This window comes from Dipodomys merriami, unplaced genomic scaffold (genome assembly GCF_024711535.1).
Source record: "Dipodomys merriami isolate MVZ:Mamm:240054 unplaced genomic scaffold, mDipMer1.0.p SCAF_284, whole genome shotgun sequence".
In the NCBI taxonomy this organism is placed as follows: domain Eukaryota; kingdom Metazoa; phylum Chordata; class Mammalia; order Rodentia; family Heteromyidae; genus Dipodomys; species Dipodomys merriami.
In genome coordinates, this window is record NW_027204315.1 from 219989 (window position 1) to 236846 (window position 16858).

The 16858-nt window shown below is 46.1% G+C and overlaps 2 protein-coding genes and 1 pseudogene across 2 annotated transcripts; 2 read left to right on the top strand and 1 right to left on the bottom strand.

Annotated features, from left to right (window-relative positions):
* Positions 1 to 1235: 1235 nt before the first annotated feature.
* On the bottom strand, positions 1236 to 2714 carry LOC138838589 (PRAME family member 27-like; annotated as a pseudogene).
* Positions 2715 to 9183: 6469 nt separating this feature from the next.
* Positions 9184 to 10308, top strand: LOC138838590 (PRAME family member 8-like). The gene is made up of 2 exons (XM_070037986.1): positions 9184 to 9760; positions 9851 to 10308. The coding sequence occupies exons 1-2, from the start codon at positions 9184 to 9186 to the stop codon at positions 10306 to 10308; spliced, it is 1035 nt and encodes a 344-aa protein (XP_069894087.1).
* A 4504-nt stretch (positions 10309 to 14812) lies between these two features.
* On the top strand, positions 14813 to 16294 carry LOC138838591 (PRAME family member 12-like). The gene has a single exon (XM_070037987.1). The coding sequence runs from the start codon at positions 14813 to 14815 to the stop codon at positions 16292 to 16294; it is 1482 nt and encodes a 493-aa protein (XP_069894088.1).
* The last annotated feature ends 564 nt before the right edge of the window (positions 16295 to 16858 follow it).

Sequence of the window (16858 nt, forward strand, 5' to 3'; positions counted from 1 at the left end):
GGACCTGATCCACCAGTCACAGGGCCACCTGGATTGCAAGAGAGAGGGACTTGCCAGATCATCCACCGTTTGCCCTTTCCACTGTGATTGGATGGCTGCCGGTCCCTCTATGTTTGTGTGCCCTCTAGTAATGTTTTGACTTACTGTTCAGTCTCTGCCTCATAAGACTTCTTTCAGATTTCAGCCAAGGATGCTTACATGTGTTCACCACCCAGGAACGGTTACTGCTGCCTCCTCCTGGACCACATGTCACCTCTGCCTTCTATCCCCAAGCTTAACTCCACCTGCTGGCAGGAAGTAGCTATAGAGATTTGGTGCTCCAAGCCTGCTCAGGGAAAAATGGACCCTTCTCTTCTCTCTTCTCCAGGGGAAAGCCTCTGTGGACGCACAACCCTTTGTTATCCCCAAGAGACATCAGGCAGACCAACCTATAAGTCCCTGACCAGCACTATAAACCCAGGTAACTGGTGTACCTGGGAGTACTGGGAGGACCCCATGCTAATGGGTCACTTCTACATTGGGAGCCATACCCCATCTTCCCTGCCCTAAGTTGGCTTTCTGCACACCAACAGATCATGCAAGCCACAAGATGGGCTCTCCCTAATGAACTCCCTTCTGCCTGAACCACATGGCAGTCTCCTCTCAGAAACCTGTACACTTTGGTGCTGAGAAATAATAACATTGTACGTATTATTTTGGAAATGACTTTATTGATTCATTAATACAGTAAATTGTGAACAGTCAAGGACTGCCCTAGAACATGAGCCAGTTGCTCACAATCATTTAGAAAAACAAGGTCATGGTCCAATTCTTTCCAGGCTGAATCGACTACAGATTCCTGATAATGTGTGCCCGTGTAGCCCAACATAGTTATGATTGAAATGAAACATCCAGAAACAGAGGTTCTCTCTCTTCCACCCATTCTGAATGTTAGGGACGGTGCTCCTGGAGAATGCTCTTATGTCAGATCTTTCATTTTGTCTTTTATTTCTAATTTTTGCCAGTCCTATGACTTGAAATAAGGATCTAGACACTGTCTCTGAGCTTCTTTTGCTTAAGGTTAATACTCTGCCACATGAACAACATTGCCACTTCCACCTTTTTCTGTGTATGTGTACTGATGAATCAAACAAGGGCTTCGTGCAAGCCAGGTGAGCGCTCTATCACTGAGCCACAATCCCAACCCCAACTTTCATTTTGGAGTGCTCAGATGAGAGCCCAGGAGAGGCTCCTGACTACAGAGGAAGAGCAGAAAGGCCAGGAAGATTCTCGACGGTGACCACCCAGTAGCCATCAGGCCCCAGGGTGTAAAAGGTCCAGTATTTGTGAAGATGACAGAAATCGATACAGATCTGGACCTTCTGAGTAGTCCCCATGTCTCTCAATGACTGCTCCAACCGAGCCTGAACCTGGGCAAATCTCTCAGGTTCGAAGTCCTCTACCCACCGTTCATGACGGGGGTAGCACTCCAGAGGGGCAGGATAGATCCCTTGTCTCAAACAGTCCAGTCTGGCTGTGTGGCTCAGGAGGCTCTGCAGGACAGAAATAGAGATGTGGTTTCCATAGAAACTGAAGAAGCTGAGCTAAGAGCACTGGCTCAGGGCGGGCAGCATGCACAAGAGCTGGGAATCCGTGATGGCACAGTCCTCCAGGGCCAGGGTCTCCAGGGTGCCGGCCGCGTGCTCCAGTAGGACTCTCAGGGGCACAGGACTGAAGTTGCCCAGGGGCAAACTCCTCAGACGCAGGTGCTTGAGTTGCCTGGAGCAGGGACACTGGGACAGGAACCACAAGTCAGCCTCCTTCAGTGGACACGAACTCAGAGACAAGGTCTTCAAAAGGGTGAGGTTCCTGAGGATGGTGGGCAGTTGTCCATAAAGGAAGAAGACGTCGTGCACATACAGCTCCTGCAGATGATGCAGCTGTGCCAGATGTACAGCATATTTGTAGGAATATGAGAAATTCTTGTGTCTGCAAGTGACGTTCAGTCTCATACTGGAGAATTGGAGGATGTGAAGGTTCTTCATCTGACTTAGGTAAGGGGCAACTTTTTTCATGGTTTCTCGATGCCAGAATTTATTCACCTTTAGCTCCTGGATGGATTCCAGCCTCACCACACGCAGAGACTTCTGGATTTCAGAGAAGGAGCCAGACAGAATCCGAAGCTTCCTGGAGCGTAGCTGGACACGTTCTCCCCTCTCCCTGGCCCACTGGAGCATGTGGCCTTGGAAAGCATCCTGGGTGCCATGTTTGATGGTCAGGTCCATGAGTAAAATCAAGGGCTGCTCTTCAGTCATCATTGAACTACAGTTCTCTGTTGGTTTGTCAGTCAGGACATCTGGATAAGAGATTCGGGCCATTGAAGGGTAGCCCTGTATCCAGATCTTTGGGTGCTCATTCCGCAGGTCGAGGACTTTCAGTTTCCAACGACTGGGGCCCACCTTCTTGGCCAGTAGAAGGTCGAGACCAGCCAGGACAGCATTGAAGGTTTCCATGTCTGGAGACTCTTCCAGGTCGCCCAGGGGGAGGCAGGAGAAGGGCCAGGCCTGCACCAGGGCCTTCAGCATCTCTGTGTGGGCCCTGGCATAGACCTCCACGAACAGCGAAGGGAACAGCAACACCGGTAGATCCTCCAGGGCAGAGATGGCCAGGGCCTGGTTGCTCAGCAGGCTCTGCATGGCCAGATACTGGAGCGAGGGTGGGGTCCTGTGGCTCATCTTCACGGCCAGAAGTGGAGCAGATGTGGACCAGGTGTGCAGGACTCTCTGAATCCGAGCAGGGCCAGGCACTCAAGGCAGACTCCAGGCCTCTACTCTTTTCTGGCTCTTTGGCATCTTTATACCCCAGTCCCACCCTACCCTCTGTGTTTCTACCAATGAGAGAGCAGATTTTGATGGGATTTCTGAGTAACACCCACCACACCTTGGCTGGGTCTAATGGTCTAGATTACTTGAAACAGAGATTCTACCCAGACTGATAGGATTATCAGCAGGTCCCACAGGGTCCAGCTTCCATTTCAAATGTGTAAAACACACACACACACACACACACACACACACACACACACACACACACACACACAAACTCACCATACTTCGGCCCTTATTTGTTAACTCTTTGAGAAATATCCACAGATATTTCACTACCTTGAGCCTGCAAATATTCCAAGAACATCAGCCAGCCCAATCTTATAGCATCCACAAACACTTCTCTAGAAAATTATTTCCCTCCCTCCCTCCCTCCCACCATCCCTCCCTCCCTCCCTCCCTCCCTTCCTCCTTCCCTCCCTCCATCCCTTCCTCCCTCCCTTCCTTCCTGTCTTTTTTTATTGTTCATCTCACCACTTGAATTGAGGGCATGGCCAGTGTCCTTGAGCTTCTTTTTCTCAATGCTTTTGCTCCAACATTTGAATCACAACACTACATTCCTCTTTTTTCTGTGGAGTTAATTGAAGATAGGAATCTAAGTCATGGCAGAGATATGGCTGTTTATCAGAAAACCAGAGAAATACAGTGAGAAATGTCAAGGCAGAGTCCCTAAAAAGGTGGATAACATGGCAGGATTACCAAACACTTCTCAGTCCTCACTCTCAATGTTAATAGACTTAACTCTTTAATTCAATGACATAGATTCACCAGTAGGATAAAAGAGCAAGATCTATCCATGTGCAAGACACATCTTGCCAAGAAAAACAAACATTTTGAATGTGAAAGACTGGAATAAAACTTTTCAAGAAAATTGCTCCCATAAACAGGTTGGAATAGCAATAATAATATCAGAAAAATAGATTTCAATTTAAAATTAGAAGAGACAAAGGGCATTACAAACTAATAAAGGAATCTCTTCTAGAAGTTTCTAACAATTCTAAATATCTATTCACAAATACCAGAGCACCCAACTTCATCAAACTAAAACTACAGGACCTAAAAATACCCCATAGAATAAAAAATAGTAATTGTTGGTGATTTTAACCCACCACTGTTGCACTGGATAAATGAACCCATAAAGTGTAACAGAAAAGCCTCAGAACTAAATCCCCTAAATATCTGTATTGACTGACTAGACTTCACAGACATGTACATAATATTTGACCAGGCATCATCAGAATACATATTTTTCTGAGAAGCACATGGAATATTTTCCAAAACAAATAACATGTACGTCTGTGCAGAAAGTCTGCACAAGTTCTGAAATATTAAAATTGTTCCCAGCATTCTGTCAGACCACATGCTGTATTACTATAGTTCAATATAAACAGTCATTGTGGGCTGGGAAGGTGGCTCAGTGGTAGAGCACTTACCTTGCATGCATGAGGCCCTGGGTTCCATTCCTCAGCACCACATAAGCAGAAAAAAGGCATAAGTAGCTCTGTGGCTCAAGTGGTAGGGTGCTAGCCTTGAGCTGAAGAGGTGAGGGACGGCGCACAGGCCCAGAGTTCACCCAACCATTATTGATCAAACACACACACACACACACATCACACACACACACACACACACACACACACACACACACACACACACACACACACACACACACACACAGACACTCACACACCAACCAGTCATCATAAAATCTCTATAACTCATGGAGACTGAATAATATATTGTTGCAGAAGAAGTGGTTCATTGAAAAGATCAGAATGGAAGTAGAAACACAGGATGGAAGAAAGACAGCCTGTGCCTCAAATAGTGCTGGCAGTATTGGCTATCCACATGCAGAAAACTGAAGTTAGATCCTTCCATAACACATCGCACAAGAGTCAGTTCCCATTTGATCAAAGACGTCAATGGAACACCAGACCCCCTGGAAATATTACTGGAAGGGATAGGAGAAGCAGGAAGGCTCCTTGGTATAGGACAAAACTCCTAAATAAAGACCCAGAATCACCACAAGTTAAATAATAACTAGATGAATGGAACTGAAAAAACTGAAGAGCTTCTGCACGGCAAAGGACACAGTAGCAAGACAAATAGCTCACAGAATGGGATAAGATCTTTACTTGCATTTCATCTGACTAGTGCCTCCTATCTAAAATGTAAGCACAGCTAAACAAATTAAACCTACCAAAAACAAAACCTCAAAGAAATGACTAGCCAGCTAGAGATTTAAAGAGCGATTTCTATCAAAATGAAACATGAATGGCCCATAGACACATGAAGAGGTGTTCCACATTCCTAGCTATAGAAGGAATACAAATCAAATCAATATTGAGATTCTACCTCATCCCAATTAGAATGGCTATTATCAAAAAACAAACAAAAAAACATCCAAAAATCCCTAACAATAAAAGAAGATGTTGAGGATATAGCCAAAGAGGGAACAATACTACAAATGTTGGTGGGGAATGTAGACTTGTGTAACTACTAAGGACGTCAGTATGGAGGTTCCCCAACTAACAATCCAGAGAAAGAAGGATGGCCAATAGACACATGAAGAAATGTTCAACATCCCTAGCCATAAAAGAAATGCAAATCAAAACAACATTGAGATATCACCTCACTCCAGTTAGAACAGCAAAAATCAAGAACTCTAACAACAACAGATGCTGGAGGTGATGTGGACAGAAAGGAACCTTACTTCATTGTTGGTGGGTTGTAAACTTGTTCAACCACTTTGGAAAGCAGTATGGAGATTCCTCAAAAGACTTCACATAGATCTCCCCTATGATCCAGCAATCCCACTTTTGGGCATTTACCCAAATGTTTACAAACAAGAAAACACTAAAGCTACCAGCACAACAATGTTTATTGCAGCATTATTTACCATAGCTAAGATATGGAACCAACCCAGATGCCCCTCAGTAGATGAATGGATCAAGAAAATGTGGTATATATACACAATGGAATTCTATGCCTCCATCAGAAAGAATGACATTTCCCCATTTGTTAGGAAATTGAAAGGCTTGGAAAAAATTATATTAAGTGAAGTAAGCCAGGCCCAAAGAAACATAGGTCCCATGGTTTCCCTTATTTGCAATATCTAGTATAGGTATGAGTCAAGCGGAAAAGGTCAGATAATGTGATGTTAGGAAAATGAACCCTTAAATATGTATTTTAATGTTTTCTTTTCTTTCATGCATGTGTTTCTAACGCATTTATAAGATTATTTCTTTGTTGCTTTGTATTTCCCTCCCCCACAGTGTAACCCCCGCTTTCACTATATTTGATGTCAGTATAACATGTGGAGGAGATGGGGACAAACAAGTCGTTTAAGGATTCTGGTGGACCTGTTGCAATAATGAGAAGTACAAAATGTCATGTCAAAACCAACTTTACAATGTCGGTGTGTGGGGGGGAGGGGGGTATAATTGGGTGGTGGGAGGGGGGAGACTGGGAAGGGAGGTGAAGGGTAAACAAAGGAGGAGGCTGCAATGCTTGGTAAGAAATGTATGCATTATCCTGCCCATGTAATTGTAGCCCCTCTGTACAGTATGTTCTCAAATAAAATAAAATTAAATTAAAAAAAAAAACAACAAAAAACTTCATTCTTATGCAAATGGCCCAAACCAGGCCACATTAAAACAGCACAACCCTGATCTCTGCGGCATTGATACCCTAGCTAAGGTATGGAGCCAACCCATTTGCCCCTCAGTGGATAAATTAATGAGGAATATATGGTATTTATATCCCATGGAACTTTATGCTTCCATCAGAAAGAATGTTATTTCCCTACTCTTGTGGAAATGGAAGACTTTGAGAAAATTACACTAAGTAAAGTAAGCCAGACCCAAAAAAACAGAATGCACGGTTTCCCTCATTTGTTATCATTCAAATGTGCCTATAAATTCTACGGTAAATCCAAAGGATAGTAAAAGACTTGAACATGATTAATCAAACAGCCTTATAAATACTCACACAGTGAGAAGAAAGGAGGATATGCTTAGAAAAGGATCACAAGGGTTCAATTTGCATGATGGGATCATATAAAATGATGCTAATCAAAATGAACTCTGAGAAATGGAAGCTAGCCCGATTTTATTGCCTCTCTGTTCCTTTTATTTCATTTTTCTTTCTTTTTTTGCCTCTTTTCCTTGTTTTTTATTTCTGTGCCTTTGTCTTGTATGCACATTTATCTCATTTGGGAGAGGATGGGGAAGCATGGAAATGGTGGTAAATGAACTTTACACTTTGGAGGGGAGGTCAGTGGGAAGGAGAAAAAGTGGAAGGAATGAAGGACACCGTTTTAAAGGAAATGTACTCAAATTGTAATCCTTCTGGATATCATCTTCACAATTAAATTTAAAGGTTAATAGAAAGCTTCTCAACGACTTTCTGGTCAGACTGGCTTTGAACTGCCATCCTGGCATCTAGTCTTCCTGACTAGGAGAATTAAAGGTGTGAACCACCAAAGTCCTGTGTAAGTCAATATTCTTTCTTTTTCCCTCCTTTCCTCTCTCCCTCCCTCCCTCCCTTCCTCTCTCCCTCCCTTCGTCCCTCCCTAACTTCCTTCCTTCCTTCCTTCCTTCCTTCCTTCCTTCCTTCCTTCCTTCCTTCCTTCCTTCCTTCCTTCCTTCCTTCCGTCCTTCCTCCCTCCCTCCCTCCCTCCGTCCCTCCCACACCTCTCCTCTCCTTTCTTTCCTTCCTGCCTTCCTTCGTTTTGGTGTGCTAGGTGAACAGGAGGTGAATATTTTTTATTCTCAAGTCATGTTTCATCAAATCGCAGTGACTACAGTTTAACTACTGAGAATTCTCATCCAAGAGTATGCATGAGCTTAAGAAATAAATTTAATGTTCTCATGAGGGAGCATTCAGTATTTGATGGAAATTCCCCTACACAACATCTTTTCAGCAAAATTAGATCTATGTATGTTGGACCTTGATGCTGGTTTGTTTCAGGTTTTTTCGTGCCAGTTGTGATTATCTGTTAAAATCTTAGAAAAAGAGAGGGCCTCTTTGTCTTGTCACTCAAAGGAAAATTAGCTGCTGCTGTCCAGTGTATCACATCTGTAGTCATACACACTCAGGAGGCTGAACTCTGAGGTTCATGATTCAAAGCCAGCAACACAGATGAGTCCAAGGGACTCTTGTCTCCAGTAAATCCACCAAGAAACAGAAGTGGAGCTGTGGCTTGAGTGGTAGGCCATCAGCCCTGAGGGAAAAAGCCAAGTCAAAACAAGAGGCCCTGAGTACCTTCATATAAGGAGAGAGACAGGGAGGGAGAAGGGGGGGAGACAGAGAAAGAAGAGAGAGAGGAGAGAGAGGGAGGGAGGGAAGAAGGACGGAGGGTGACATAAGAGAAGGCAGACAGGAAGAAAGGAAGGAAGTGAAGAAAGGAGGATGGAAAGGAAAGAAAGAAAAAAGGGAAGAAGACAGAATAAAAAGAAGGAAGGAGGGAAGGAGGGAAAGAAGAAAGGGAAAGAAATAAGGAAATTTGTAGAACTCGTTGTGAATGCTATAAGGTTGGACTGAGTGATTTTCTTTGAGCCTTTTGCTGGCTCAGGGCAGAGTAACATTGGTGGAAATGTCTGGAGGGAACAAGATATAAGGGAGGGAAGTCTCTGTGTCCATTTTATTTCAGATTTGAAAGAGAAGCTTGACTGAGTGGGTCCAGTCTATAATGCCATTGGTTTTGTCCCGGAATCCCAGTTTGAATTAATCTGGAAGGTGGCACCTTTCCAGATGTGCTGGATGTGTCTCAGAAATCCCATCAGAGGCTGCTCTCTGATTAGTGGATCTGCAGTGCTGTGGGTGGGGTTGGATTATAAAGATGCATAGGGTCAAGAAAAGAGCAGAGTACTCTGGAGTCTGCAGTGGGTGCCTGGCCGTGCTGGGAGGCAGAGAGCCCCCCACAACTGGCCCACTTCTAATCCACATCTCATCCATCAAGATGAGCCTCAGGAACCCACCCTCCTTCCAGCATCTGGCCATGCAATGCCTACTGAGCAACCCATCCTGGGCCATCTTTGCCATGGAGACTCTGCCGGTACTGGTCTTCCTTTCACTCTTCATGGAGGTCTATGCCAGGGCCCACACAGAGGTGCTGAAGGCCCTGGTCCAGGCCTGGCCCTTCCACTGCCTCCCCCTGGGGGACCTGGCAGAGTCTCCAGACCTGGAAACCTTCAAGGCTGTCCTGGATGGGCTCGACCTGCTACTAGCCAAGAAGGATAGCCCTAGTCGGGGGAAACTGCAAGTGCTCAGTCTGCGGAAGGAGCACCCCAACATCTGGACATGAGGGTACCCTTCGATGGCCCGTATCTCTTCTCCAGACATCCTGACTGACAAGCAAACAGAGAGCCACTGCTCAGGGATGACTAAAGAGCAGCCCTTGATGATCACCATGGATCTGACCATCAAAGATGGCACACAGGATGCTCTCCAAGTCCACCTGTTCCACTGGGCCAGGGAGAGGAGAGAAAGAGTTCAGCTGTGCTCCAGGAAGCTGCAGATTTGGTCTGACTCCATCTCTGAAATCCAGAAGGCTCTGCATGTGGTGAGGCTGGACTCCATCCAGGAACTGGTGGTGAGTGAATTCTGGAATCGAGAGACTATGAAGATCTTTGCCCCTTATCTCAGCCAGATGAAGAACCGTCACTTCCTGAAGCTCTCCAAGATGCGTGCCGACTTCTACACTGCCAGCCAAAAGAACTCTTGGTATTCCTGGAAAATTAGGGCCCATCTGGGCCAGCTGCAGCATCTCTGGGAGCTTCATGTGCACGAAGTCCTCTTCCTTTATGGAAAGCTGCCTGCTGTCCTCAGGAGCCTGAGGCCTTTGAAGGCCTTGTCTCTGAGCACCTGTGCACTGCAGGAGGCCGACCTGAGGTGTCTGTCCCAGGCTCCCTGCACCAGGCAGCTCCAGCACCTGCAACTGACCAGTTTGTTCATGGATAACTCCAGTCCTGAGTCCCTGTGAGACCTGCTGGAGCAGGTGGCCAGCACCCTGGAGACCCTGGCCCTGGAGGACTGTGCCTTCACGGATGCCCATCTCTCGGCCATCCTGCTGGGCCTGAGCCAGTGCTCCCAGCTCCGCGTCTTCAGTGTTTATGGGAACCACATCTCCATGGCTGCCCTGTACAACCTCCTGAGCCACACGGCCAGGTTGGGCCACTTAAGCCGAGGCCTCTATCCTGCCCCTCTGGAGAGCTACCGCCCTCAGGAGTGGGGGCTAGGGAACATCGACCCTGAGAGACTTGCCCTGGTTCTGGCAAGCTTGGGGCAGGTATTGAGAGACTTGGGGCCAACCCAGAGTGTCCAAATCTGTACTGATTTCTGCCATCACCAGAACAAGTGCCAGTTCTACAGCCTGGGCCCAGATGGTTCCTGGGTGCTCACAGAGGAGGGGCTTCCCAGCCTTTCTGCTCTGTCTGTGTAGTCGGGCTCCTCTCTTCTGGAATCTCTTCTCAGCATCAGAATAAAAGCCATGACATAAGAGCATTCTCCAGGGCCACAGACCCAAATGTTCAGCGTGGGTGGAAGAGACAGGGCTTATTGAGCAACCTGAGCAACTCCCTTTTTACTTAAGACCCCAGCTCAGTTCTGCAACTTAGCCCTTGACCTAAGCCAGCCACAGACAGTCCTGGGAACCCTGGATACCAGGATGTCGAAGTATCTGAAATAACCTTGCACAGACAATCCTGGGAACCAGAGATGCCAGGATGTCAAGGTATTTGAAATTCCAGAACAGCCCTTCCTGGGGTCTGGTGACCATTCTCTGAACTGGACACCCTGCAGTTTAGCACGCATCCTCTTGAAGACTCCCCTGTGCAAGCGGACCAGTGCAAATTACGTCAGCCCCCTGGATCTAACCAACAACCTGTTTCTGGTCCTTTCTCTCTATGTAGTGTGCCAATCATACTATGGAGTTGTTTTATGATTTTCCCGGGGAGTGTAGTGATTTGTTACAAGAGGATATGATTATGCAAAGCCCCTGCCTTCCCTAAAAAGTGTACAACAGGTGCTGTAACCCTGGGCTTGGGGCCTCTCAGCATTGTCAGCTGCTGACTTGTACACAGCAGGACTGGGGAGAGGGGTTGAGAGGGGGAGGGGAATAGCGAGACCAAGCTTCAGTTTGCAGTAAAGACTCCTTTGCTTTTACATTGGTGATGGTCTCTGGTGGTCTTTTGGGTAAGGATTTCCGAATCCAGGTTTACCTTATGATCCTGAGATTTTCAGGTCAATTGTAGCTCTGGAGCCCTAGGTGTTTGTGGGTACTTTCGGGGTACATGTGTCCTGTGCACCAACAATCAGAAATCTCAAATGAATTCTGCCTAGAAAGAACTCAAATATAATCTAGTCTTTCTAAATCGTTGTAAGCAAACCTCTGACTGTGTACAGTTTTCTTTTTTTTTTAATTTAATTTTATTTTATTTGAGAACATACTGTACAGAGGGGCTACAATTACATGGGCAGGATAATGCATACATTTCTTACCAAGCATTGCAGCCTCCTCCTTTGTTTACCCTTCACCTCCCTTCCCAGCCTCCCCCCTCCCACCACCCAATTATACCCCCCTCCCCCCTACACACCGACATTGTAAAGCTGGTTTTGACATGACATTTTGTACTTCTCATTGTTGCAACAGGTCCACCTGAATCCTTAAATGACTTGTTTGTCCCCATCTCCTCCACATGTTATACTGACATCAAATATAGTGAAAGCGGGGGTTACACTGTGGGGGAGGGAAATACAAAGCAACAAAGAAATAATCTTATAAATGCGTTAGAAACATATGCATGAAAGAAAAGAAAACATTAAAATACATATTTAAGGGTTCATTTTCCTAACATCACATTATCTGACCTTTTCCGCTTGACTCATACCTATACTAGATATTGCAAATAAGGGAAACCATGGGACCTATGCTCCTTTGGGCCTGGCTTACTTCACTTAATATAATTTTTTCCAAACCTTTCCATTTCCTAACAAATAGGGAAATGACATTCTTTCTGATGGAGGCATAGAATTCCATTGTGTATATATACCACATTTTCTTGATCCATTCATCTACTGAGGGGCATCTGGGTTGGTTCCATATCTTAGCTATGGTAAATAATGCTGCAATAAACATAGTTGTGCTGGTAGCTTTAGTGTGGTCTTGTTTGTAAACATTTGGGTAAATGCCCAAAAGTGGGATTGCTGGATCAGAGGGGAGTTCTATGTGAAGTCTTTTGAGGAACCTCCATACTGCTTTCCAAAGTGGTTGAACAAGTTTACATTCCCACCAACAATGAAGTAAGGTTCCTTTCTGTCCACATCCCCTCCAGCATCTGTTGTTGTTAGAGTTCTTGATTTTTGCTGTTCTAACTGGAGTGAGGTGATATCTCAATGTTGTTTTGATTTGCATTTCTTTTATGGCTAGGGATGTTGAACATTTCTTCATGTGTCTATTGGCCATCCTTCTTTCTTCTTCAAAGAAGCTTCTCTTTAAGTCTTTCGCCCACTTATTTATGGGGCAGTTGTTTCTTGACCCCGAATAGCAAAAACGCTCCTCAACGGAAAGAACACTGCTGGAGAAATATCAATACCAAATTTCAAACTCTACTATAAAGCCATAGTAATCAAAACAGCTTGGTATTGGCATAAGAACAGACCTCAGGACCAATGGAATAGAATTGAAAACCCAGAAATGAACCTACAGACCTATAGCCATCTAATCTTCGATAAGGAAGCTAAAACAATAGAATGGAAGAAATACAGCCTCTTCAGTAAACGGTGCTGGCAAAATTGGTTAACTACATGTAGAAAACTAAAGCTCGATCCTTATATATCACCCTGCACCAGAATCAACTCCAAATGGATCAAAGACCTTGCAGTCAAAGCAGACACTCTGAAAACATTACAGGATGGAATAGGAGAAACCCTAGGTCTCCTTGGTTCAGGCCAAAATTTTCTGAATAGAGACCCGGAAGCACAACAAATCAAAGAAAGGTTGCACGAATGGGATTGCATAAGGTTGCAGAGCTTCTGCAGGGCAAATGACAAGATCTTTACTAGCCATACAACGGACAGGGTCTCATATCTAAAATATACTGTGTACAGTTTTCTATGTCTACACATCAATTGATTCATTTCCAAAGAAAAGAGAACAGTAAGCAAAAGGATGTCATTTCTCAGAATCCAAAAATCAGAGTACTGGTCTGCCCAGAATTCTAGCTCCTGAACTACTTACAAATCTGAGAATCACAGTTCAAAGACAGCCTGGTCAGGAAAGTCCACGAGACTCTTATCTCTAGTGAACCACCAGAAAACCAGAAGTGGAACTGTGGGTCAATGTGGTTGAGTACTGGCCTTGAGCAAAAGAGCTCTGCATTCAAAGTCAAGATCAGTAACAACAACCCAAAGAGATTAAGTCACCCCTCAGGCTCAGGCTGGTGGCTCACAGCTGTAATTATAACTAGTCTGGAGATCACAATCTGAGGATCCTAGTTCACCTTCAATCTGGGCAAGAGCCTCTTAGACTCATATCTCCAATTAGCCACCAAAAGCTTGAAGTGGATTCTGTGGGTCATGTGGTAGATTGCCAACTTTGAATGGAAAGAGCTGGGGGACAGACAGTGCCAGACCATGAGTTCAAATCCCACTAGAAGCACATACACACAGACACAAACACACAGACACACACACAGACCCCCCCCCCACACTGAAAGAACCAAGAAGAGAAAACCAGAAAGCATGAAAAGAAGAAATAATCTTGCCTTCTTAGAGACTGAAAGCATTTTTGAATGAATAAATAAAATAACTGAATTAATGAATATGTGTGTCCTGCTATGTGAACGATACTTACAAAGAGCAGTCAAATGCCCTTTTTATCTTCCAAATCTGATACTGAACCACAGGGTTGGTGATATCAGCTGTTCCCAGCATGTACTGAACACAACAGGTTGAGACCTTAGAAAGAGAGAGGGCTTCTGTCCTGTCCTACAAAAGAAACTAGCTGCTGGCGCCTAGTGTATCACTCCTGTAATCCCAGGCAAAGAGGAGTCTGAGCTCTGAGGTTCATGGTTCAAATCCAGCGAAGCAGATGAGTCCAAGGGATTCTTGTCTCCAGTAAACCCACAAAAAACAGAAGTGGAGCTGTGGCTTGAGTGCTCGGCCATCAGCCTTGAGGGAAAAAGCCAAATAAAAACAACAGGCCCTGAGTACTTGATACAAGGAGAGAGAGGGCAGGAGGGAGGGAGGGATGGCGAGAGAGAAGTTGAGAGAGAGCAGAAAAAGGGATAGAAAAAGAAAAAAGAGACAGAGAGAAAGGGTGAGAGAAAAAGAGCAAGAGCAAGAAAGAGGGAGAGAAAGAGAAAAAAGAGAGAAAGGGCAAGAGGGAAGGAGGGAGGGGCAATGTAAGCAAAGGAGGACAGGAAGGAAGGAAGTGAAAGAATTTTCTAGAAAAGTGTTTGTGGATGCTATCAGATTGGGCTGGCTGATGTTCTTGGAACATTTGCAGGCTCAAGGCAGTGAGATATCTGTGTAACTTTCTCAAAAGGTTAACAAATAAGGGCCGGAATTGTGTGTGTGTGTGTGTGTGTGTGTGTGTGTGTGTGTGTGTGTGTGTGTGTGTGTGTGTGTGTGTGTTACACATTTGAAATGGAAGCTGGGCTCAGTGGGTCCTGCCTTTAATCCTATCAGTCTGGGTAGAATCTCTGTTTAAATTAATCTAGATGGTTAGACCCAGACAGGGTGTGGTGGGTGTTACTCAGAAATCCCATCAGAATCTGCTCTCCCATTGGTAGTTACACAGAGGGGAGGGTGGGGCTAGGATATAAAGATGCCAAAGAGCCAGAAAAGAGCAGAAGCCTGGAGTCTGCTGTGATTGCCTGGCCCTACTGAGATTCAGAGTGTCCTGCACACCTGGTCCATATCTACTCCACTTCTGGCCTGTGAAGATGAGCCGCAGAACCCTACCCTCGCTCCAGCATCTGGCCATGCAGAGTCTGCTGAGCAACCAGGCTCTGGCCGTCTCTGCCCTGGAGGATCTACCGGTGTTGCTGTTCCCTTCGCTGTTCATGGAGGTCTATGCCAGGGCCCACACAGAGATGCTGAAGGCCCTGGTGCAGGCCTGGCCCTTTCCCTGCCTCCCCCTGGGGGACCTGGCAGAGTCTCCAGACCTGGAAACCTTCAAGGCTGTCCTGGATGGGATCGATCTGCTACTGGCCAAGAAGGAGCACCCCAATCGGTGGAAACTGCAAGTCCTCGACCTGCGGAATGAGCACCCCAACATCTGGATACAGGGCTACCCTTCAATGGCCCAAATCTCTTATCCAGATGTCCTGACTGACAGGCCAACAGAGAGCTGTGGTAAAATGACGACTGTAGAGCAGCCCTTGATTTTACTCATGGACCTGACCATCAAAGATGGTGCCCAGGATGCTTTCCAAGGCCACCTGCTCCAGTGGGTCAGGGAGAGGCAAGAACAAGTCCAACTGTGCTCCAGGAAGCTGCGGATTCTGTCCGGCTCCATCCATAAAATCCAGAAGGCTCTACGTGTGGTGAGAATGGACTCCATCCAGGAGCTGGTGATGAGTAAATTCCCATGTCAAGAAGTTCTGAAAACATTTGCCCCTTACCTGGGCCAGATGAAGAGCCTTCACATCCTCACCTTTTCCAAGATGTGTGGCAGCTACTTCACTTCCAGCTCCAGGAATGGCTGGTGTTCCTGCAAATTTGGGGCACAGCTGGGGCAGCTGCAGCATCTGCAGAAGCTTTATGTACACGATGTCTGCTTCCACTATCAAAAGCCGCCCTCCATCCTCAGGACGCTGACGTCCTTAAAGACCTTGTCTCTGAGTTCATGTCTGCTGAGCGAAGCTCACCTGAGGTTCCTGTTCCAGTGTCCCTGGACCAAGCAGCTCAAACACCTGCGTCTGAGGAGCCTGTCCACGGTCTGCTTCAGTCTTGAGACCCTGCTAGACCTGCTGCAAGGAGTGGCCGGCACCCTGGAGACCCTGGCCCTGGAGGACTTAGCCTTCACGGATGTCCAGCTCTCGGCCTTGCTGCCCGCCCTGAGCCAGTGTTCCCAGCTCAGGTTCTTCAGCTTCTATGGAAACCACATCTCCATGGCCGCCCTGCAGATCCTCCTGAGCCACACGGCCCAGATGGGCCATTTGAGACGAGGACTCTATCCTGCCCCTCTGGAGAGCTACTACCCTCAAAATCAGTGGCCATGGGACATCCACCCGGAGAGATTTGCGCAGGTTCTTGCTGTCTTGGCACAGACTTTGATGGACATGAGACCAAGCCATAAAGTCCAGATCTGTACCAAATTCAGTCATTACCTGAACAAGTACCGATTCTATACCCTGGAGTCAAATGGCTCCTGGCTGCTCACAGAAGAGCATCTTTCTGGCCTTTCTACTCTGTCTTTGTAGTTGTGCACCTCTCTCCTAGATTTGATTCCTAGCAGCAAAAATGAAAGCCAGGAAGAGCATTCTCCAGGGGGCACAGACCCCAGTGTTCAGTGTGGATGGAAGAGACAAGGCAACTGGTCCTGACTTTGTCAGTTCAATTGTAACTCTGGAACCCCAGGAGTTTGTGAGTGCTTTGGGGTTCCATGTGTCCTGTGAACACAGCAGCAGGAATCTGGAGTCAATTCTGCCTGGAAAGAACTGGATCATGATTTTGTTTTTCTGAATGGTTGTAAGAAAACCCCTAAGTTGTGGAATAATCCCTTACCATCTATAATTTTTTGTATCGATCAAAAATAAAAAAGTGAAAAAGCATGAGTAGAAAGATATCATTTCTCAGCACCAAAGAATGAGGAGAGTGTGCATACCTAGAACCTTAACTCTGCAAGTCGGAGATCTGAGCGTTTCCATACATAGGCAGCCTGGGCACAGATATCTTTGAGACTCTTATCTCTAGTGAACCTCCAAAAGTGGCCAGAAGTGGAGCTGTGGCTCAAGTAGTAGAGTTCTGGCATTGTGAACCAAAAC

What these genes read in the sequence shown, in the direction of transcription:
- LOC138838590 (XM_070037986.1), top strand. Translation starts at nt 9,184, where the DNA reads ATGGCCCGTATCTCTTCTCCAGACATCCTGACTGACAAGCAAACAGAG. An exon ending in GCAGGAGGCCGACCTGAGGT is followed by an intron (nt 9,761 to 9,850) that starts GTCTGTCCCAGG and finishes AGTCCCTGTGAG; the next exon opens with ACCTGCTGGAGCAGGTGGCC.
- LOC138838591 (XM_070037987.1), top strand. Translation starts at nt 14,813, where the DNA reads ATGAGCCGCAGAACCCTACCCTCGCTCCAGCATCTGGCCATGCAGAGT.